The 24,722-nt window shown below is 37.7% G+C and overlaps 1 protein-coding gene across 6 annotated transcripts in view; it reads left to right on the top strand.

Moving 5' to 3' along the window:
- ALS2 (alsin Rho guanine nucleotide exchange factor ALS2) overlaps positions 1–24,722 on the top strand; it is a 74,373-nt gene that overhangs the window by 39,681 nt on the left and 9,970 nt on the right. For 4 of the 6 annotated variants that reach the window (XM_087435619.1, XM_087435616.1, XM_004426799.3 and 1 more), the window contains exons 13-26: positions 4,584–4,746; positions 9,023–9,154; positions 9,560–9,688; positions 10,076–10,146; positions 10,543–10,609; positions 10,954–11,156; positions 11,271–11,336; positions 12,842–12,940; positions 13,521–13,685; positions 14,849–14,960; positions 15,173–15,250; positions 19,014–19,147; positions 20,054–20,221; positions 24,180–24,297. In XM_087435619.1, the coding sequence (XP_087291745.1) occupies positions 4,584–4,746; positions 9,023–9,154; positions 9,560–9,688; positions 10,076–10,146; positions 10,543–10,609; positions 10,954–11,156; positions 11,271–11,336; positions 12,842–12,940; positions 13,521–13,685; positions 14,849–14,960; positions 15,173–15,250; positions 19,014–19,147; positions 20,054–20,221; positions 24,180–24,297 (1,705 nt within the window). The remainder of the gene's footprint in view (positions 1–4,583; positions 4,747–9,022; positions 9,155–9,559; positions 9,689–10,075; positions 10,147–10,542; positions 10,610–10,953; positions 11,157–11,270; positions 11,337–12,841; positions 12,941–13,520; positions 13,686–14,848; positions 14,961–15,172; positions 15,251–19,013; positions 19,148–20,053; positions 20,222–24,179; positions 24,298–24,722) is intronic. The other 2 variants (XM_014784743.2, XM_087435617.1) reach the window with 2 other exon arrangements.

Genomic DNA, 24,722 nt, shown 5'->3' with positions numbered 1-24,722 from the left:
TATTGAAAATGATTACCTTAGGTTTTTGGTAAATATCATTTATGGGGTTAAAAAACTCCCTTCTATTCCTAAAAGTTGAAGAGCAATTGATTTTTTAAATATTAAACATCCTTGGATTCCTGAGGTAAATTCATGGTCTTTTTATGTATTAGTTTTTTAATACATTGCATGGATTCAATTTGCTAATATTTAAGATTTTTGCATCTATGTTAATATGAAGTTTTCCTTCTCCTCTAGACTTGCCCAATTTTGGTAAGAGGATTGCACTAGCAATTATAAAATGAGTTAGGGAGCTTTCTCTCTTTCTCCATTTTCTGGAATAGTTTGAATGAGATAGGGATTATCTGTACTTTGAAGATTTGGTAGAATTCATTTGTAAAAATGGTGTGGCCTTCATGAGGCCATTTCCTGTAAAGAGTTCTTAAACTACTGATTTAGTTTCTTTAATGGATAGGTCTGTTCAGGTCTTTATTTCTTCTTATGGCTTTAATTGTTTATATTTCTATGGAAAATTGTTCATTGCATCCTTGTCTTCAAATTTATTGACATAATATTCCTACCGTTATACCCCCTATTTTTCATTCCTATTGTTATTTACTTGAGCCTTTTATCTTTTTATCTTGGTCAGTCTTGTCAGCAGTTTACCCCTTTTTATTACTGTTTTCAAAGATGAAACTTTAGTTAATCCTTTCCTTTCTTTGCTTTCTATTTCATTAGTTTCAGCTTTTTATTTCCTTCTACTTCCTTTGTCTTCACCTGTTAATCTCTTCCGACTTCGTGAGTTTAGCATTTAGTTCATTAATTTTTCAGTCTCTTTATTTTTCTAATGTATTCATCTAAGGCTATAAGTTTTCCTCTAAATGTTGCTTTAGCTGTTATCGTAGAAGTTTTTTTTTTTTTTTTTTTTTTTTTTTTGTGAGGAAGATCAGCCCTGAGCTAACATCCATGCCAATCCTCCTCTTTTTGCTGAGGAAGACCAGCCCTGAGCTAACATCCGTTGCCAATCCTGCTCCTTATTTTTTCCCTTTTTCTCCCCGAAGCCCCAGTAGATAGTTGTATGTCGTAGTTGCACGTCCTTCTAGTTGCTGTATGTGGGACGCCACCTCAGCATGGCCGGACAAGCCATGCGTGGGTGCACACCCGGGATCCCAACCAGGGCCACCAGTAGCGGAGCACACGCACTTAACTACTAAGCCATGGGGCCAGCCCTATCTTAGAAGTTTTGATATGTTTTGTTTTTGTAGTCATTCAGTTCTAAATATTTTTATAATTTCCATCATGATTTCTTCTTTGATTCATGTCATGTGCTCATTCATTTCCAAAATACAGGGTTTGGCCTTCATTTTTTTTGGTGACAGGTTAAAGAGTGTTATATTTTAACCTTATTTAGCAATTAAAAAATCCTTGATCTTGCTATTTTGTTTAATATTAATATAATGGCACCACTTTCTGTTTTTTACTTTCAGCTTTTCTGCATTGTATTGTTTTTGTATATTTCTTTTTTTTTTTTTTTTATAATTTTATTTATTTATTTTTGCCCCAAAGCCCCAGTAGATAGTTGTATGTCATAGCTGCACATCCTTCTAGTTGCTGTATGTGGGATTCGGCCTCAGCGTGGCCGGACAAGCGGTGCGTAGGTGCGCGCCCGGATCTGAACCAGGGCTGCCAGTAGCGGAGCGCGCGCGCTTAACTGCTAAGCCACGGGGCCGGCCCTGTATATTTCTTATAAACAGCAAATGGGTGGACTTATTGCTTTGTTGTTTTTTCAATCTGAGAGCTTCTGGTTTTTAACTGACAAGTTTACATTTGTTGTAATTTCTCATTTTGTATTTATTATATATCTGTATATTATAATGACCAAAAAAGCTTATTTAACCTTTAGTGTTGGTGAAATGCTGAATCTTGGCCAAAGAAAATGGCTGCAGCCAAATCAATAATTAAATGAAACAGAAGGAAAATTGAAGTTATTTTTGCGAATAGTAATGCTTAAAGAAAAGCAAGTTTAATTACAGGAAGATGCAAAAATAGGTGAACACTTGCAGCAGTTTAAATGGGGAGGCCTTGGGGGCTTCTTGAAGGACTATGGCCCTTGCTGACCCTGGTGCCTTTTTATGCTTTATTGTTAACGTTCCTTTAGTATTTCAGTTGAGTTCACAGTACTCAGAGTTGACCTGACTCCTTGTTAGAGCAGTTAGGTCAGGTGACATATGTGAACATCTCTTGCTAGAGCTTGGACAGGTGGAAAGCAATTAATGAACACTGGTGACTCCGAGCTATGGCAGCAGATATGAAGTCTGGATTTGGCCAGCCGTTCCCAAAAAGTTATTCCTGAATCCCAGGGTTTTATGTAATTAAAGTCATTCATAATATCTTTTTTCAACTTCTATTTACAAAGTCTATATTTAAAATTATTTTCAAGTATTCATTTTAAAAGAGAACAGTTTGAGAACCTCTAAAGGCATAGCTAGTGAGCCCGTATGGCAGTTAGTGGGTCTTGGGTGATGTGGCTCAAGCTCTCATCACTCAGCTGGTTTATCACTTAGCTGCTCACCTCAGGCTAGCCTGGTGGTTTGATCATCATATAGGTTTTCTTTTTAATATTGTGGTGAAATATAGATAACATAATATTTATCATTTTAACCATTCCTAAGTGTACAATTCTGTGGCATCATGTACATTCACATGTTGTATAAACCGTTACCATTATCTATACACAAAACTTTTTTTTATCATCCCCAACAAAAACTCTGTACTCATTAAGCAATAATGTCCCCTTTCTCCTTCCCCCCACCCCTGGTAACCTCTATTCTACTTCCTGTCTCTATGAATTTGTCTGTTCTGGGTAGAGTGGAATCATATATAAGTGGAATCATACGATGTTTGTCCTTCTGTGTCTGGCTTGTTTCCATAAGCATAATGTTTTCAAGGTCCATCCATGTTGTCACATATACCAAAATTTCATTCCCTTGCATGACTGAATAATATATTCCATTATATGTATATACCACATTTCATTTATCCATCTATCTGTTGATGGACACTTGGGTTGTTTCTACCTTTAATATATTTATTTTTTGAGTAACAAGTGCAAACCTAGCTAAATAAGAAAAGAGCAATATTGCCACTATTAGATTAAAAACTCCCAAGAGAAGATAAGCTACATGGAGAGAGTCTCTGGTTAGGCTTCCTGAGAGCATATCAGGGCCTTTTTTGGGAAAGTCTGTAGGCAAGGGCATGAGTGAGTCCTGAAGAGTAATAGGGTTGACAAGAGTTGGAACATCTGGGCATCCAGGGGAAATGTGGTCAGAGGGAGTATGAGTTCACTATGTACTGCTTCCATCTCTCAGGAGCAGGTCAAAGCAGAACACTTCCTTCCGTAGGGATAAACAAGTGTCCTGAGCTGATCCCAGCAGCAGAATATGGAGGAGGAAGTAGGAACATCCACACAAGCCAAATGTAAATAAAAATCTGGGCCATGTTCCCCAGGGCACTCTTTTAGATCCCTTAGTTACATTATAAAACAGTCCAACTTGTGCCATTGAACTTTTGGGTTCCTGAAAGTCATTACGTATTTTTCCATCTTTCCAAGATAAAGTTTCATAATTTCAGAGTTAAACATCTCTTTATTCCCTGGTACTCTAAGAGATGATAAAATGATTCATTCTTGCTTTGTAGTCTTGTACAACATTGTCTTATTTGAGCCCTTGTAGCTAAGAATGTAGTACAATGTTTGTAATGCTCTCAGGGCAGTACCTGGCGCATAGTTATTGCTCAGTAAGTGGCAGAGAATGATTATTATTCTGTCCCACCAAATCTTACTTCTTTACAAATCTTTTAAGTATTTTGGTCTGGTGAGCATAGTCTCAGTAGGTTACTGATCACCATTAAAATTTGCAATAAAATCTTAGTAATGAACTTATATAAAACAATATACAGACTAAATATCGGCTTCATTTTGAAATGCTTTTGAGGAGCTCAGCATTGAAATCTTCACGTATAATTTGTTTTACTGTTTCCTGTTAATTTTAGTACTGGTATCTACAGCTTTTTATTACTTTCTTGTAATAAACTCTTATTAGGTGATCAACATTTGAAGCAAAAAAGAAGAAATTAGAGGTATTTTAATATTCCTTGCCAGTTCTGTTGTAGCAAAGAGCTTTATTTTCCTCCAATATTTTTGTTCAGCACAACTGATTAGAGCAATTAGTCTTGCCATTAATTGCTGTGACTTTTGGCTTGGAAATTAACAGGTAATGGTGTCAGCTGGTCTCCAATTATTCCCTGAAACTGGGATGTATGATTGATTTCCTGGAACTTCAGGCACAAATCTGTGATTATCCGTCTCCTTTATAGAGTTACTGTTGCTACCATTTGCTACTTTTTATATTCAAAAATCTCATTTTATAGGCAGAGAAATTCTTTTAATTATATCTGGCTTATATCATTGTATCTGTCTTCTGCTGCTTTCATAGTACCTAAAAATGTGCATTCTGAAAAAGGTAGTATCTAGTGAAATATTTCTGTTCAGTATTGTCAATACCAAAATGATGAACTCAATCACTTTTTTTTTTCTCTACCTCCAGTGATTTCCTAAATAAAAACCAGGAGCTATTGCAAGATTTATCAGAAGTGAATGATGAAAACACCCAGTTGATGGAAATACTGAATACTTTGTTTTTCTTGCCAATCAGACGACTTCATAATTATGCAAAAGTTTTGCTAAAGCTTGCTACTTGTTTTGAAGTGGTAAGCTCCCATATAGATCTGCCTTGATGCTTGGGAAGCCAGGGATCGTGTTTGTTTGTTTGGATTATGCTACCCTAACATCTGGAACGCCACTAATTTAATATTTGTATGTATCTTATTAAATTTATTTTTCTTCAGGGAAATGAAAGAAGAAAGTATGACTAGGTAAATCTAATTTTCTTTGCTGTGAATTCAGTTTCCACTCTTAGGATCTTATGAAGATTAATTGTATTCATTTTATGAAACTGTGTCTAAAGTTGAGACCCAGTTTTGCTACTCATTCAATAGTTGTCAAAGTTTATTGAGTGCATACTGAGTACAAGTTACACAGAGCCCTTTAAAACCTTGGCTTTCTGAATAATGACACACACCTGTAAGGCAGTGGCGTTACCACCTGGCCTGGATTCATGGTAGACTCATGCCAGCTATTTGTGTCACCTGCATATGCTATGAGAAATCACAGTGTTAGAGGATTTTCTGAAACTGGTCCACTTTCTGTATAAAATTAGTTAGGTGGAGTCCTAGAAAATTAGCACCACTCTAGGATATGGGCGTATGTTAAAGCTGATCTTAAGACAGTCACCTTTGAAATTGTACTGAAATGTGTAGTTTCATTTTGTTTCCATTTCTGAAGGGCTCCAGAGAAACCATAATGATTCCAGGGTGACTTATACTTTAGAATCTTTTTAGTCTTGGGATCCATCTCCTTATCTGGACAGATTTCAGTCCCCAGAGTGAACCAGGAACTGATGTGGGCTTTCTACATTTGATCCTACTCTGGTCTTGTAGATCTTTTCTTTAGTCTGATTTCACTTTTTTTGTGTGTGAGGAAGATCAGCCCTGAGCCAACATCCATGCCAATCCTCCTCTTTTTGCTGAGGAAGACTGGCCCTGAGCTAACATCTATTGCCAATCCTCCTCCTTTTTTTCCCCAAAGCCCCAGTAGATAGTTGTATGTCATAGTTGCACATCCCTCTAGTTGCTGTATGTGGGACGCTGCCTCAGCGTGGCCGGACAAGTGGTCCGTCGGTGCACACCCAGGATCCAAACCCCGGCCGCCAGTAGTGGAGCGTGCACACTTAACCGCTAAGCCACAGGGCCGGCCCCCTGATTTCACTTTTAACCCAGACTGATCTAGTTTTAGCTATGAAGGTTTGAGCTGCACAAATAACTCAATGAGATACAGATTTCACTTCAATATGCCCTCAAGTAATCAAAAATCTTCCCTGCTAGATCAGCTTGGAATTGTTCAGAGAGTCTGATATTGTACTGTTTCTAGTCTGAAGGGTCCTAATGCTGAGTAAAAAACCCAGACTCTTTAGTCTGGCATTTAAGACCCATTAAAATCTGATACCCTCTTTTGTTTCTAGCCTTATCTTCTACCCTGTGTCCTACATGTTGGTTCATGTATATATGGGTATACATATATACACATATATCATGGATATATATATACACACACACGCATATAGATATATACACACACATAAACTTCTCTAGATAAAAGTAATAATACCTAATATTTATTAAATGCATTTCATGTGCCAGGTACTGTTCTAAGTAAGCATGTTAATATATATTCGTTTAATCCCCATATCAACCCTGTGAAATAGATATTATTATCCCCTTTTTACAGATAAGACAATTGAGGCATAGCTGAGAATTGGTCGAGCTAGAGTTCATATCCACGCACTCTGGCTCCAGAGTCTGTTCTTTTAACCACTTTACTATATTGTCTCTTTTGATAGATAACCTGTTAGCAAAACCCCTGCATTTTTCTGATATGTAGTCTGTTTTCCTGTCTTCTCTGCCTGGTTATAAGCTCCCAGAAGGCAAAGATTGTGTCTTACTTGCTTATCCCTGGCACTCAGCAGAATATTCTGTATGGAGTAGATGCCGTTAAGTATTTCTTAAATGAACTGAAAAAATGAATATGAATGACTCTTAAGAGTTGTGGAATGTAAGGTAATTACTCCTGGACGTGAGGGGTCATCTTTCATCTTACCTTCTACTGACCCTCCACGTGGCGCAGTGTTAGACCCTATCCTGTGGTTGGTTCTCAAAGCATGGTCTACAGACCCCTGGGGGTTCCAAAGTCCCTTTTAGGGGGTTTGGAAGATCAGATTATTTTCAGGGCAATATTAAGACATTTGCTTTTCCACTGTGTTGCCGTTTGTACTGACGGTGAAAAGTAAAGATGGGTAAAACTGCTGAGTCCTTAGTGAGCATCAAGGCAGTGGCTCCAAACTGTGCTCATGGTCATTGTGTTCTTTGGTGTCATACACTCACAGTTAAAAAACAAAATAAACAAAAATATGCCAGTTTCACTTAAGGATATTCTTTCTTTCTTTCTTTCTTTATTTATTTTCCCCAAAGCCCCAGTAGATAGTTGTATGTCATAGTTGCACATCCTTCTAGTTGCTGTATGTGGGACGCGGCCTCAGCGTGGCCGGAGAAGCGGTGCGTCGGTGCATGCCCGGGATCTGAACCCGGGCAGCGGAGCACGTGCACTTAACCACTAAGCCACAGGGCCGGCCCCACTTAAGGATATTCTTGACGAAGTAGTAAAAATTAATTTTATTTAACCTAAACCATTGAGTATACATTTTTTTTTTTGAGCTACAGTTGACATAAACATTATATTAGTTTCAGATGCACAATATGGTTCAATATTTGTATATATTGTGAAATGACCATCACAATAAGTCTAGTTAGCATCCATCACCGCACATAGAAGTATATGTTTTTAATAGTCTACGTGATGAAATGGGACGTCCACATAAAGCAGCTTTGCTGCATACCAAGGTAGGAAGGTTTTTGAAGGAAAAAGCACAGAATTGAGATTGAGTTGAGAGCTTTTTTTTTTTTAACTTGAAAGAACGATTGACGGATAAACTGTAGTTACTCAGATTTGGGTATTTGGCAGATATTTTCTCAAAAATGAGTAAATGAGTCACTCCAAGGAGAACAATTGACAGGGTTTGTTGCCATTGGTAATATCTGAACTTTTAAGCAAAAATTAAAATCTTGGAAACATGTATCTGTCACTGTGAGCTTGGCGGTTTCCCACTGGTTAAAGACTTTTTCTGATGAGATTGGTGATAATATTAACATGGGACTTTTGATGTATAATAAAATGTATCAACATTTGGAAGGTCTGTATAACTCATTGAACCAAAATTTTCCATATGTCCAGCCTACATGTCACGCATGGGTAAAAGATCTGTTCAGGGGCCAGCCCCGTGGCATAGTGGTTAAATGCGTACGCTCCGCTGCTGGCGGCCCGGGTTCTGATCCCGCGCGCACACTGAGGCACCGCTTGTCAGGCCATGCTGTGGCGGCATCCTATTATAAAGTGGAGGAAGATGGACATAGATGTTAGCCCAGGGCCAGTCTTCCTCAGCAAAAAGAGGAGGATTGGCATGGATGTTAGCTCAGGGCTGATCTTCCTCACAAAAAAAGATCTGTTCAAAGTGTAAGATAGACTAGTGGACTTTAATGTAACAGAGTACAAAAAGTTCTAATAATATAGCTTCAGATTCCACATTTCAGCTACTTCTAAGAAACTACCACTTAACAAATTTGGGGTTAGTTTCAAAGGAGGAGACCCACAATTATTTGAAATGGCTATTATAATGCTCCTCCCTTTTCCAACTATATCTTTATAAGCAAGATTTTCTTCATATATTTCAACCAGACAGCGTATTGTAACAGATTAAATGCAGTAGCAGAAATGAAAATCCAGCTGTCATCTTTTAAGCCAGATAATAAAGAGATTTGAAAAAAATGTGGAACAATGCCACTTTTCTCACTAAACATTTTTTTTCTGTTTTGGAAAATACAGTTATTTTTCATTTAAAGTATTACTGTATTTAAATTTAGTGAATTAAGATTTTTTCTTATTTCTCAACTTTATTTTCTGATATGGTAAATATTAATAGATGTAACCCACATAAACAAAGCAGAGGGGTCCTGAGACCAAAGCATGTGAGAATTCCTGCCCTAGCCCGAGTTCTCTGCTGCTCCCTCACTGGTAACTTCCAGTGTTTGCTTCTTTACACTTTGAGTTATTCCTCTATTTTATGTGAACCTCTATGTGGCAGAACTTTTCTGGAACCAGTCTTTTTGCCCAGCTCTTTTTAGTGTACCATGTCTGCTCTTCGTCTGGATTTCTTGCCTAAGTTTAACACTACATATCTAAACCACACTGAGGCTACAGGTTCTAGACAATTGTTTTATATTCTTTTTTTTTTTCCCCTTAATTATTGGCCTCTAGACATCTCCAGAATATCAGAAGCTGCAGGATTCCAGTTCTTGTTATGAGTCTCTTGCTCTCCATCTCGGCAGGAAAAGGAAGGAAGCAGAATACACACTGGGCTTCTGGAAGACCTTTCCTGGAAAAATGACGGTAAACCATGCCAATTGTCATTACCCCAGCACGCAGCAGGCATCTCCATAACAACTGTTACCATTTTCTCGGTTCCTCATTCGTTTATGGTAGTAATGCTTTAATGAGCTCCTTCCTCAGGGTGGTCTAAGGCCCATGGCAGTGGATGCTCTAAACATTAACATCTTCCCTCATTTCTAGGAATCCTCTCTGAACACATATCTCACCTTCTTTTGTTTGTTCCTGTCTTCTTTTTAATCTCCTTTGAGTGCTAATTTTTTGAAATGTTTGGATCCCATCTAAGTTAACACCAGACTAAGCTATGACCAACAAATTCCCCTAAATGTGATTTGTATCTTTTTCATTTTCTCTTTGCATGTTAAAATAGTTTTGATTGTTTGATTTTGTATTTGTTTTTAACTCCAGGATTCCTTGAGGAAGCCAGAGCGTCGACTGCTGTGTGAGAGCAGTAACCGAGCCCTATCTCTGCAGCATGCGGGAAGGTTTTCTGTGAATTGGTTCATTCTCTTTAATGATGCCCTAGTCCATGCCCAGGTAGGCCAGATTCCTAACCTTAAAGAGGCCCTGGAAGGTGGAGTACTATACTTATTTAGTTATACTATCAGTTTGTATTAAAAATTATTGTGATTTCACTGAAACTATTAAATAAAAGAGAATGTTTAGCTTCCATTTATAGTATGGGCCAGATATCAGGGAGTTTTTTTAGTTTCCAGCTTGAAAATGAGTTTCAGCCACGTGAAGGGGTCCTTGCAGCAGAGATGATGAGACCCGAGACCCATTGGGGTTGGCTATGTCATGGGGACTGTGGGGCTGAGATAGTGGCACCCATGTGGACTTAACCATTTGAAAAAGGTTATGCAGCGGAGACCCCCAAGGTCCATGTGGGCTTTCTTAGATGTTTCTCCACGTTCTTTGTTTCAGTTCTCGACACACCATGTTTTCCCTTTGGCGACACTGTGGGCAGAACCACTTTCAGAAGAAGCTGGTGGTGTGTAAGTGTGCCCCTACCCCCACCCCCCAGCCCGACCCACCTAATTCTCCCCTCTATTACCCAGGTTGTTTCCTTAGACGTGAAAAAAAGCTCAGGAGGCCTCCCCTTTCTGCGTAATGAGACTCACCCTCCCAGCACATAGATAGTAAAATGGCCTGTGGTGAAGATGATAGTGGTGGAAGGGCTGCTCCGTTGCTCACATCCTGTTGTTCTACACAGAGCAGAGTAACTGTGTCTTTTCTTTCTCCCACTGTGGGAACCAAACCCAGGGCATGACTGCATCTACATTTGAATTCTGCTCCTCTTGAAATAAACAAGTTGCTTTTCATATTTGAGGATTGATATTATAATGACAGGTTGTCATACCTACTGGTATTTATCCTTGTGAATGTTTTAGGAGTGGCTTAAAGATAACTACACCTGAGGAGCAGTTCACTCTCATTTCGTCAACACCCCAGGAAAAGGTTAGTTCGTTGTGTGTTTTCTTTCAGTCTTTGGCCTAGCTATTTCTGTCTTGTATGGTAGTAAAGAAGAGATAAAAATTGTTTTTGCTTGACTAATGATTCATAATTATGTCTGATAAATCTACATTAAACCAAGATTATAGATTCTTGTTTTTGTTATTTTAATGCGACTTAATTTTAAACATGTAGTAGTGAATTCCAAGAGCCAATCAGCATTATTCAATTAATAAGAAAAGCATTAGGAGACAGAAAAATTATTTACACCAAGGAAAGTTAGCAGAATTTAAAGCAATGCTTGATCAGTTGTCGTCTTAAGCTTATTGACATTTGCTTTTTGTTCCTAGACTAAATGGCTACGGGCTATAAGCCAAGCTGTGGATCAGGCTTTGAGGGGGACGTCTGATCTTCCACCTTATGGAAGTGGCAGCAGTATTCAGAGGCAGGAACCACCCATTTCACGCAGTGCCAAATATACTTTCTACAAGGATCCTCGCCTAAAGGATGCAACCTATGATGGACGCTGGCTTTCAGGGAAGCCTCATGGCAGGTGAAAATGTTTAAGATTTATGCCTGGGGTGAGGATGATAGTCTAATTACTGAAAAAGTACTGATTTTCTGAAACATTAATTGACATGTATTATTCTTTGCTTACGTATTCCAGAGGAGTTTTGAAGTGGCCAGATGGAAAGATGTATTCTGGCATGTTCAGGAATGGCTTGGAAGATGGGTAAGAAAATTGTGTAAAACATGAGGGTAAATTCAACTTCAGTTACAAATTACATTATTTTGTGTTCAGAGCTATTTTTTTTTTTTTCTGTGAGGAAGATCAGCCCTGAGCTAACATCCGTGCCAATCCTCCTCTTTTTGCTGAGGAAGACTGGCCCTGAGCTAACATCCGTGCCAATCTTCCTCCACTTTATGTGGGGTGCCGCCACAGCATGGCTTGGCAAGCAGTGTGTCAGTGCATGCCCGGGATCCAAGCCCTGGCCGCCAGCAGCAGAGCACACGCAATTAACCGCTACGCCACAGGGCCGACCCTGTTCAGAGCTATTTTTAAAACAATCAGCAGATACTCGTTTTGTTATCTAGAAATGCATACAATGTATTAGGGCTTATAATGCAGATATGTGACATGAAGAGAGCTAGGAATCTAGGATGCAGCCTTCGTTTACCTAGAGTGAATCATTTACTGTGCTAGCCTGTGACCTCAAATTACACAGCCTTCCATATATTAAAATGGGACTGTGTTTTCTATGCATTTCACAGTTGTGAAGACTCAGAACCTTGGATAGTGTTGGTGGTGAGACTGAGATAGTAGTGCCCCCTTTACACGGAGGACGTAGAGAAATTTTCCTTGCAGTAGTTTCCAAGCATCTTTAATTTCTGTGATATGCTAAAGGGGAAATCTTCTAAGTGATGTATTATCCTAATATTATCCTAATGGTACTCAAATGACATTATTTTTGTATGAGCTTGTCGTGTTTTCTAATACTGTAAATATATTTACATGATAAATTTTTGGCAGTGAGGTATTTTGTATCATGTTAGAGAAGTAATTTATTTTACCATACAGTCACGTGCCACATAACGGCATTTCAGTCAATGATGGTGGTTGTATGTACGATGGTGGTCCCATAAGATTAGTGCCATATAGCCTAGGTGTGCGGTAGGCTATACCATCTAGGTTTGTATAAATACACCCTGTGACGTTCGCAATGACAGAATCACCTAACGCATTTCTCAAAATGTATCCCCATCGTTAAGCGATACATGACTATATACATTGGGTAGGTGATCTTTTGTGTTTGTGATAATGTAAATATTTATGATGTCTTTTAATCTCCTTTTAATAGAATTTTAGAATGAGAAGAGACTTTAGATAATCTGATTTACCTCCCTTCTTATACAGATGAAGGAGCTGGGTACTGGACTTACCCAAGGTGATGTGGCTAATCAGTGGCAGAGATAGGCTTAGGACACAGGTTTTCTGTTTTTCATTGGACTTGGGATAAAACACCTAATCTCCTTATGTAGTGGGGTTCATGTCACACTCCTCTAAGACTTGCCAAATAGCTTAGGTCATAGATACAGCTTACACCAAGAGCCCATTTACCCCTTTCCTGCTCTAGGTAAATCTTTTCTCTGTTCTAGTTAAAATCTTTACAAATGTATACATACAAAAGGTGAATATGTCATAAATGCACCTTCTGATTTTTCTGTTCTCCTTGGCAGGTATGGAGAATACAGAATCCCAAACAAAGCCTTGAACAAAGAAGACCACTATGTGGGCCATTGGAAAGAAGGAAAAATGTGTGGTCAGGGAGTCTTTAGGTAATAACACTGGAAAGTTTGTTGGACTGGTGTTGCTTTTTCAAAGAATCATGTAAACCTAAATGTGTAGCCAAAATTTCCAAGGAGTAAATTTTATTTACTCTTCTTATGACTGAAACTGTGTAAAGTCTGCTTTTAAAGATCAACCTCTTATTTATCAAAAGATGAATATATTAGGTTATTATTTAGTTCTTAACAAAATTGTACAAACTTTATAAACCATAACTTTCTCACAGAATCTCCTATATGTCTTGCCTACAGAGTTATCTTTATTGTGTGATTCTAATATGGACAAAACCTATCATTCTTTCAGAGATGACTCATTATTTCATTTTCCCGTAAGGGACTAAACACATTTTTTTCCCATGTTAACACAGAATACCACCAATTATGTCCTGACTTTTTAGCCTCAGTCATTCAAAAATGAAATGTTTGGTTATTGAAAAATAATCATATAAACAAGTAAATAATTATAGCTACTAGTGAGACCTGAGTATAGTTTTGAATTTCCTAAACTTTGTAAAAAGGAGCATCAGAATTCAATATGCCTGTAATCTTGATCCATTCTTTCTAACCACAGTTATGCCTCTGGTGAAGTGTTTGAAGGCTGTTTTCAAGATAACATGCGTCATGGTCATGGTCTCCTACGAAGCGGAAAATTGACTTCTTCTTCTCCCAGTATGTTCATTGGCCAATGGGTAATGGATAAGAAAGCAGGATATGGTGTCTTTGATGATATCACTAGGTACAGTATTCTGCTGCTAATCTCAAAGTTTAGTGTGAGAAGATAAGGTTCCTATACTTCTCCAAAAATAGTGATGATTTTTTGAATGCTGAGCATCTTAATATGACAGTACTGAGAAAATTTTCAATAAGAAGACAGAGTTGTCAGGCATCATTTTATCCATTTTTTTGTGAACTAAACAATAGGTTACTTTTATACAAGATCAGGATCATTCAAAATTAACATTGGCACCATTTTCCTTAAAGCTTCACTCAAACAAAGCTTTTAGTGTCTCAGAGAGGCTACCAAATCTTTATTATACAAGGAAAAACCTTTAATGAAGTCAAGAAATGATAGAAGTAAAAGGTTGGGAGGAACCAATGGAAATTCCCTCTGGGGTCATAGAATGGAATCTACACACCTTTCTATGTAGGTCTTCCTATCAGGGCAGAGACTTGTTAGCATGCCAGCAACCCAGGAATCAAGCTTAGTTAAATTCAAGTAACTAAACCATGGGGAAGAGTGTAATTCTTTTGCTTCCATATTTGGTTTGGCTTGATTTGCTTTCGGACTTGACATATACTCTTTTCCCCCTCAAGTTATTAATTATCAACAGCTGTCATAATGTGGGATTTTCCAAATTTGCTGTTATTACTAAACTCTGTGATTATTTAACAAGCAGTTTGTACTTATTTTGTCTTTTTAGTGGGGATTAGTAAGATTTCTCTGAGATCAAGTAGGTGAAGAATGAGCCTTATTTTATATAAACCCCGTTTTTTGTTTTTTTTTTTAAGTTAGTAAACTTTTGGGTAAGAAAAAATAGTGCATAGGTTTGACTCTACTTATTATGTTTTGAATGAAATTATTTAGAGTTGAATTCTTGGCATTCTTTATTTCTAATTTTAAAGTTATCAAAGAAGTACGTGGAGTATATACAGAGTAATATCTCTGTCAGGTAGCCTGTAATACTAAATTCCTCTGAGAACGCTGTGTGAGTAAGATGTCATTTGCCATCATATTGTCCCATGTTGGAGGAGACAGAGTTAACCACTTTAACTAGGAAAGTGGAACTGAGGCCAACCTAGGGTTGATGCTTGGAATCTCCCATGCAGTCATTGTTTTTTCCCCACCTCCTCCTCATCTTCATCGATTTTTCTTTTCTTTTCTCCTCTATTTCTCTGCAGGGGGGAAAAGTATATGGGGATGTGGCAAGATGATGTATGTCAAGGGAACGGTGTGGTAGTTACCCAGTTTGGATTATACTATGAAGGCAACTTTCACCTTAATAAAATGATGGTGAGTAGAATATTTGCATGTAGTTGTTGTTGACTTTTTAAAACTCTTATGTTCTTAACTTTTAAAATCATCTTTTTATTAATGTTCTACCTTCTTAGTACTATTTTTCTTGTCTTTTAAGATTCTGTAAGGCTTTGGGGGATATGGCTGCGTGTCCTCTAAGTTCCTCTGTGTTTTATGTGTTGTCATTTTTGTTTTGTTTCTTCGCATAGGGAAATGGGGTTCTACTTTCCGAAGATGATACTATCTATGAGGGAGAATTTTCAGATGACTGGACTCTTAGTGGAAAGGTTGGAAACCAACTTTCTTCTTTCTCTCTCAAGTACAATATTTTAATAATTTTTTCTTGACTTTTTAAAAAGGCTTTACATACCATAAAATTGACCCATTTTAAGTGTGCATTTCAATGATTTTTAGTAAATATACAGAGTTATACAACCACCACCACAATCCAATTTTAGAACATTTCCGTCACCCAAAAAAGACTTCTGTCACCGTCTACTGCCCATTTGCAGTCACTCCCTGTTTCCACCTCCTGTCCCAGACAACCTCTAACGGACTTGATCCCTCAATAGTTTTGCCTTTCAGATCCTCTCATGTAAATGGAATCAGACATGCGGTCTCGTCTGTGTGGCTTCTTACACTTAGCATAATGTTTTTGAGATTTTCCCATATTGTGGCTTATGCAGTACTTCGTTCCTTTTTATTGCTGAATAGTATTCCAAACGCACATTTTGTGTATCCCTTCCCCCGTTGATGGACATTGAATTATTCCCAACTTTAGACAGTTATGAATAATGCTGCTATAAACCTTTGAATACAACTTCTTTTGTGTACAGATGTTTTCATTTCTCTTGGGTGGATACCTAGGAGTGCAAATGCTGGGTTGTATGGTAAATTGATGTTTAACTTATTAGGAAACTGTCAAACTTATCCAAAGTGGCTGCACCATTTTACAGTCTCATCATCAATGTATGAGGATTCTAATCTCTCCACATCTTCACCAATGTTTTTTATTTTCTGGTTTTTTTCTTTTTGCCATTCTAGTGGGTATGAAGTGATATCTCTTGGGTTTAATTTACATTTTTCTAATGACTAATGATGTAGAGCATATTTTCATATGCTTATCAGCGATTTGTATATTTTCTTTGGTGAAATGTCTATTGAAATATTTTAACATTTTAGGAATTTGCTTGTTTATAGTCTTTTGTTTTTTGGTGAGGAAGATCAGCCCTGAGCTAACATGCATGCCAATCCTCTTTTTGCTGAGGAAGACCGGCCCTGAGCTAACATCTGTTGCCAATCCTCCTCCTTTTTTTTTTTTCCCCTTTTTCTCCCCAAAGCCCCAGTAGATAGTTGTACATTATAGTTGCACATCCTGCTAGTTGCTATATGTGGGACGCCGCCTCAGCATGGCCCGACAAGTGGTGGGTTGGTGTGCGCCCGGGATCTGAACCCGGGCCACCAGTAGCGGAGCGCACGCACTTAACTGCTAAGCCACGGGGCCAGCCCTGTAGTCTTATTATTGAGTTGTAAGTGTTCTGTATATGTTCTGGATACAAGTTCTTTATCAGATATAGGATTCAATATTTTCTTGTAGTCTGTGGTTTATCTTGTTATTTTCTTAATAATGCCTTTTGAAGCACAAAATTTTTAAATTGTAATGAAGTCAAATTTATCAAAAAAAATTTCATGAATCATGCTTTTGATGTCATATCTAAGAAATCTTTGCCTAAGTCAAAGTTATTAAGATTTTCTTCTCTGTTTTCTTCTAAAACTTTTATAGTTTTAGCTCTTTAGGTCTATGATTTATTTTGAGGTAGCTTTTGTGTATGGTGTGAGTGAAAAGTCTAAGTTGATCTTTTTGTATGTGAATGTCCAATTGCCTCAGCAACCTTTCCCATTGAATATTCTTGGCCTCTTTGTTAAAATTAATTGACCATAAAATGTGTTTATTATTTCTGGACTCTAAATTATATTCCATTGGTCTACCTACATGTCTCTCTTTATGCCAGTACCACACTGTCTTGATTACTATAGATTTATAGTAAGTTGTGAAATCAGAAAGTGTAAGTCTTCCCACTTTGTTCTTTTTAAAAATTGTTTTTGGCTATTCTGGATCCTTTGACTTTCCATATAAATTTTAGGACTGGCTTATCAATATCTGCAATAAAGCCTGCTGAGATTTTGATAGGTATTATGTTGAATCTATAGATCAATTTGGGAGGAATTGCCCTCTTAATAATATTGAATCTTTCAATCCATAAACATGGAATGTCTTTCCTTTTATTTAGATCTTCTTTAATTTCTATCAGCAATGTTTTGTAGTTTTCAATGGACATTTTCTTGCATATCTTTGGTTAAATTTATTCCTAAGTATTCTTTTTGATGCTATTGTAAAGAGAATTGTTTTCTTAGTTTTATTTTTGGATAGTTCATAGCTATTATATAAAAATACAATTGATTTCTGTATTTTGTTCTTGTATCCTGAAATCTTGCTGAACTTGTTTATTCAAGTAGGTTTGTGTGTGTGTGTGGATTTCTTAGGATTTCCTGCATATAGGTTCATGTTGTCAGCAAATAAAGACAGTTTTACTTCTTCCTTTGCAATGTGGAAGACTTTTATTTCTTTTTCTTGTCTGATTGCACAAGCTAGACTCCCTAATAGAATGTTGAATAGAAGTGGTAAGAGTGAACATCCTTACCTTGTTCCCTGTTTTAGGGGAAAAGCATTAGATCTTTCACCACTAAGTATGATGTTACCTAAAGGTTTTTCATAGATTAATCATCAATTGAGATAGTTCCCTTCTATTCCTAGTTTGTTGTGAGTTTTTATCATGAATAGGTTTTAGCTTTTGTCAGAGGGCTTTTTCTGTGTCTGTTGATATGATCTGGTGTTTTTGTCTTTTATTCTATTTAGTATGGTGTATTACATTGTTTGCTTTTCTGATGTTAAACCAACCTTGCTTTCCTGGGATAAATCAGGCTTGGTCATGGTATATAATCTTTTTTATATGTTGCTGGATTTAATGCTAATATTTTGTTGAAGATTTTTGTGTATATTTATGAAAGATAATGGTCTATATTTTTCTTTTCTCATGGTGTCTTTGTCTGTCTTTGGTATCAGGGTAATACTAGCTTCATAGAGTAAGTTGGGAAGAGTTCCCTCCTCCTCTATTTTCTGAAAGAGTTTGTGAAGCCTTGGTATTATTTCTTCTTTGATGTTTTGGAGAATTCACCCATGAAGTCATCTGAGCCTGAGCATTATTTTCTGAGAAGGTTTTTAATTTCTAATTCAATTTCCTTACTTGTAATTGGTCTATTCAGATTTTCTATTTCTCCTTGAGTCCATTTTGGTAATTTCTGTCTTCCTAGGAATTTTTCTATCTCATCTAAGTTATCTAATTTGTTGACATAAAGTTGTTCTCTTAGTATTCTCCTCAAACCTCTTTAATTTCTGTAAGGTTGGTATAATATCCCGTTTCATTCTTGATTTTGTAATGTTATGTGATCTTGTTTTTTCTTGATTAGTCTAATTAAATGTTTATCAATTTTTTGTGTCTTTTCAAAGAAGCAACTTTTGGTTTCATTGATTTTTCTTTGTTTCTGTGTTCTATCTCTGATTTCAGCTCTAATCTTTATTATCTCCTTCTTTCTTGATTTGGGTTTTGTTTGCTCTCCTTTTTCTAATTTTGTAAAGTGGAATTTTAATTACTGACTTGAAATCTTTCTCATTTTCTAATATAGGCATTTGTAGCTCTAAATTTGTCTCTAAACACTGCTTTAGCAGCATCCCATAAATTTGGCTAAGTTATGTGTTCATTCAACTCAAAGTATTTTCTGATTTTTCCTGTGATTTTCTTTTTCTTTTATCCATGGATTATTTTCATACACTCTTTGCACATGCATGTACACACGCTTTGTTTCTTAAGGGTTGGGGTCTGGTAAAGAGTAAGTTAAAAAAGAAAATGTTAACCATTTAGCGCTTTTTTTTTTTCAATTTTTAATTGAAAATACTTCCTCTAATTCCACATTTTCTCTAACTTTACCTAGGGAACACTGACTATGCCAAATGGAGATTACATTGAAGGTTATTTTAATGGAGAATGGGGATCTGGAATAAAAATCACTGGAACCTACTTTAAGCCTAGTCTATATGAGAGTGATAAAGACAGACCCAAAGTTTTGTGAGTAACTAGTGTTAATTCTAAATTAATTATTGAATGTTTTGAGTTGTCTTGCTTTTATCAAAGCTAGTTAATATTTTAAATGCAAAACAAATTTTTAAGGTCTTTTTTTAACAAAGTGTAACCTCCTTGAATTGTTAACTGAGTCGTTAGCTAAATCTATAGTCTTGGCTTAGAGTATAGCCTTGGGGCATAGCTGTTTAAAATAAAAGGTGTGTGTGTGGGAATAACCCTACTGTTAATGGTGCAGGTATCCAAAAAAGAGCAAGCGAGCATTCTTAAGTGGAACCCATATGCAACTTGATTTTGCAAAGTAAAGATCAAATCTGTATATACACCAAGTGGAATAGTATACTCTGCATATATGGGAAAAAAGGCAAGATCTAAGTCTCTAAGTGTATTATGTTCTTCCTCTAACTTTCTGGCATATGTCTATTTTTCTTTATTGATTCCAGCTTTAGCTTCAGTTTTGTACTTGGTAGCATCTCAGATTCTTTGTTCTGATGGGAGCTTGATATATTTTCTCTACCATGTTTATTCATAGAGTATTTTTAGAACCCACTATGTAATGCATTTCACAATTGTCATTATGAGATGTGCAAAGCACAGAAAGTCCTTATTTTAACAAGAATCAATTTTACAAAATCAATTCTGTGGAAATGTAGAAAGCAGTCAATTCTAATGCACTTTGTACTTAACAATTCATATACTTTAGTATCTGATAAACATTAAGTAGCTAAAAAACATCCCTTAAAATTTTCATTCAGTGTTTTAAAAATAGAACGACTATCAATCTAGGCAGTTTTTGTCACAGAAGCATTCCCAGTTGTATATTAGAAACTTTCTATTCTTCAGGATTTTTGCACAAAAGCAGTGATTAATAAAAGCTTGATGTGACTTTATTAGCAGGAAGCTAGGAAACCTGGCAGTGCCGGCTGATGAAAAGTGGAAAGCAGTGTTTGATGAATGTTGGCGTCAGCTGGGCTGTGAGAACCCAGGCCAGGGGGAGGTTTGGAAAGCATGGGACAACATTGCTGTGGCCCTGACCACCAGTCGGCGCCAACACAGAGACAGGTGAGTGAATGCCTGCCCAGCATAAGGCAAAGCATGGTAGGAAGATGAAACTTAAAACCAGTAAGTAATCAAGGCTTGCCACATTTAGTTTTAAAAAATAACTTAATTTAAAAGCCAATGATGTACTTCTGCTTCTGGGTAAGATGGATAAAACACACCTCCTATCTTCTACTGAACTCATCTATAAAACCCAGACAGAATACATGGACAGCTGTTTGAAAACTCTGAAAAGTAAATATCAGCAAGGGTACCAGGGAAGAATACCTGAATTCAAAGTACCACCAAACCAGTGGTGAGTTTCTTGGGTTTTTTAACTTCAGTATCTCTCAGCCTGAACTTACTGTAACCTGAAACCTGGAAGTAAACACTGTGGTGTAGATAGACAGAGATCCAAAGAGAGATTCTGGCTCAAGATGCAGAAAAGAGACTCCTAAATCTCAGAGAGAATGGAGAAGGTACACCGAGTTTTTTTCCTCCATTTCCTCATACTCCAGCCTCCAGGCACTTCTGTGGCAGAGGCGGTGATGGCAGCAGCTAGAGCAGCCATGAAAGGGAAGCTCGCAAGAGCCCAAACTCCCGAGAGAGTGAAACTTTCTCCCTTTGGTGTATCCTCAGGTCCAAGAGTCATGGCCAAACCTTATTTGCTTTTTTTTTTTTCCTTTCTTTTTTGGTGAGGAAGATTAGCCCTGAGCTAACATCCCTTGCCAGTCCTCCTCTTTTTGCTGAGGAAGATTGGCCCTGGCCTACATCCATGCCCATCTTCCTCTACTTTATATGTGGGGCGCCTGCCACAGCATGGCTTGATGAGCGGTGCATGGGTCCACACCCAGGATCCCCGAACTTGCGAACCCTGGGCCGCCAAAGCGGAGCACACAAACTTAACCACTACACCACCAGGCCAGCCCCCTTCATTGGTTTGTTCTTTTTGCCTCTCTCTTTGTCTTCCCACCACTTGGCCCTAGATGTAGCACATTCACAGAAATGGACAGTTTCTGGCTAGAGGACCTGAAAGGGGAACCAGAAAATGCTTGAGAGGTAATTGAGAGAGAGGAGCTCTGGAAAGAAGTCCTGTAAAGTTTATGAACTCCGGGGCTCACCCCAGACCTGCACAAGTGTGGGTTTAATCCTAATGAGCATACCAAACACTTTGAGAACTGAGCTAATAGGTAGACTTTCACTTAGGTCCTAGACTGACCACTGAGTGATACACTCACAGAGCAGACCCAAATAGGACTGCAAAGGCTTTGAGAAGTGAGTTGACGTTGGGACCACAGCCCACAGAAGGCTGAAACAAAAATATCAGCTGTTACAGGTGATCACCTACGTGTTCAGTGATTCACTAGAGGGACTTGTAAGACTCAACATATAGCTGTACTCACAGGTAAGAGTCATTACAGCGACACAGTAAGGATCCACAGTCAGATCATAAGGGAAGAAGACACAGGCTGAGTCTGGAGGGATCCGCACGTGGGCTTTCCTTGCTCTCTCCCTTCTGTGAGGGGTCGTACAGAGCACACTCTCCCCTGAGCAGTAAAATGCAGCCACACACATACAGTGTTTCTGCCCAGGGAAGCCTATTAGAGATTCGACACCCAAGGTTTTTCTTGGGGGGATGGTCACATAGGCACCTTGTTCTTAGCACCTACCAAAATTCCACAGTCTCAGAAGAAAACAGGTGTTCACCATAAATCACATTGTTAGTACAGTCCATGGACAGCAAAATATCCTTATCAGGGAATGTTTCACATTTGCATAGGGAACTTTTAGGAACCTTAGTCCCTAGGCACCAGCCAAGGGCCAACCTTATAAGCACGTCCTTCTAAACATAACAGTTTCAAGCCTACAGTGTTTACTCTGTTATGCATGTCAATATTCTCCACAGTGGGGCCGGCCCCGTGGCTTAGCGGTTAAGTGCACGTGCTCCACTACTGGCGGCCCAGGTTCGGATCCCGGGCGCGCACTGACGCACCGCTTCTCCGGCCATGCTGAGGCCGCGTCCCACGTACAGCAACTAGAAGGATGTGCAACTATGACATACAACTAGCTACTGGGGCTTTGGGGGGCAAAAAAAACAGTTCTCTACAGGATATTAACAAGACTCAGTGTCTCATACCTAATACTCAAAATGTCCAGGATATAAACCAAAATTACTTGGCAATCAAAGAACCATGAAAATACCAACTCATTTGGGGAAAGACAGTCAACAGACATCAATGACAAACCAGCATAGAATTTGGAATTATCAGACAAGAACTTAAAGCAGCTATTATAAAAATGCTCAAATAAGCAATTGCAAACACCCTTGAAACAAATATTAACATTGAAAATATCAGCAAGGAAGATAAAAAGAAGAACCAAATCAGAATTTTAGAATTGGAAAATACAATAACCAAAATAAAAAAAAAATCACTGAGTGGACTCTAGCAGAATAGAGATGACAACAGAAGAGTCAATGAGCTTGAAAATAGATTAATAGCAATCATCCAAAATGAACAGAGAGAAAAAACATGAAAAAAACTGAAAAGAACCTGAGAGTCTATTACTTGTGTCTTTGGAATCCCAGAAGGAGAGGAGAAAAATTGCAGGGCTGAAAAAATTTTTTATTTGAAGGAATAATGGTCTAAAACTTCCCAAGTTTGGTGAAAGACGTAAACCTACAGATTAAAGCAGCTGAGCAAACCACATCCTGGAAAAAATAGATATCCACGTACAGGCACATCATATTCAAATTGAGAGAAGAAAATCTTGAAAGTAACTGGAGAAAAATGACGCATTGCATATAGGGAAATAGCAATTCAAATTTGTCGTCAGAAACCTTGGAGGCCAAAAGGAAGTGGCACAATTTTGAAATACTATAGGAAAAATTACAGATGTACTTTTTCATTTCTCTTTTTTTCCCCTACTTTTTAAAAGTTCTTCCCTTTCTCTCCTTTCCTGTTGTCCTGTGTTTCTTTTCTCCATCTGCCTTTCTTCATATTTCCTTATTCTTTAACTTGGCTGTAACTCCCACAAGCGTGGTTTAGCATTTGTTCCTAAAGAACTTGCTAATCCCCGCAATGTAGAAAGAAGTTGAGGTTTGTTTTTGTTTTTTCCCCAGTATTTGGGTTAAATGGGAATTGGTTATAGTGTAAACTCATGATTTTTACCTTCTACTCTGTCAGTAGAAGAAATGGAAACTCGCCGAGTTGGTTAGAGCTGTGGACTTGCCCTTGTGTGTGATGCAGACGGTCAGCCTTCACTGGTAGAGCCTATCAGTGTAGACACTGAGGCTTTAGCCCTCCAGTTAACCTTGGTTAACTTTTGTTGGGTGTTTCCAAGGAATGAGAATGAATAAATTTTATAAAAAACGATGTTGCTACCACAAAGATCTTTTTTATCTAAAATAGTGTAATAATAATGATTATGCACTGTTTCTAAATGATAGAGTGCCATTACCAAAAATTTCTGTTGATTATCAAGTATGTGTCTTATCTTAGTCTCTTCATCCAAAGCTTCCCTTTACCCACATATGCTTACCTGGACACCTGCTGCAGCATCCTCATTGTCTCCTTACTTCTTGAGCTCTTTTTCATTTCTTCCTTTGCCCTTTGATTTGTTTTCCTTTTCCTTAGCTCTCTCTCTCCCTTTTATTCCATTTTTATCTTGTCACTAACAAGTCTATCACTAGTTTTCTCTTCAAGCTAACATTATAGTATTTCCCAACACCATGGTTTATATTGGAGCAAAATCTTCATTAATTTATTGTAGTTGGTATGAAGTCACATTAAATGCTGTTTTGAATGGCTATTAAGTAAACCTAATAGCAGGTCAGTTACCAATGATGAGCTCATTTGTGCCAAGCATTATGCTGGGTACTCCATTTCATCCTTAGTTGGTGACTATGTTTCATGTACACATTGTGATTATCTTGCTTTCTTGATGTGAAATACATAATAGGCTGTCTTTTCCCTTTTTGTAGTCCAGAGATACTAAGTCGTTCACAGACTCAAACACTAGAGAGTTTGGAATTCATCCCTCAGCATGTCGGTGCCTTCTCTGTGGAGAAATATGATGACATCAAGAAATATTTGATAAAGGTAAACTAGGGTCAGAACTACACTGGTCTTGTGAATTAATGATGCAGCTACCTCACTATGTCATGCAACTCTACTCACAGTTTATCGTTACCCTAGTCTTGTTTTTGCTTTATAATTTCTAATTTAAATCTAATAACAAATTTCCTTTGTTAATTCTCTGACTACTAACAGCACATTTCCACATGAAGATTGTCCTATTATGATGTTAAAACTTTTTAAGTTTTGTAAAGTATTCAGGGGCGTTCTGGAGAACCAGGGTCAGAGTTTAAAATGGCTTTTTGTTGCTAACATTAGCAAACTAGAGATTATATAAATAAGGTATGCTGCCTTCACCCTATGGTTATGCTCTCTTTGCTTCCTTCTCAAACCCTGTAAGATCAACTGCAATTTCAGTATGGCATGCGTTGATGTGGGGGTACAGGAAG

This window comes from Ceratotherium simum, chromosome 9 (genome assembly GCF_057802395.1).
Source record: "Ceratotherium simum simum isolate JZ-2026a chromosome 9, ASM5780239v1, whole genome shotgun sequence".
In the NCBI taxonomy this organism is placed as follows: Eukaryota; Metazoa; Chordata; class Mammalia; order Perissodactyla; family Rhinocerotidae; genus Ceratotherium; species Ceratotherium simum.
The sequence above is the reverse complement of the archived record's forward strand: the minus strand, read 5'-3'. Positions and strand labels throughout refer to the sequence as shown.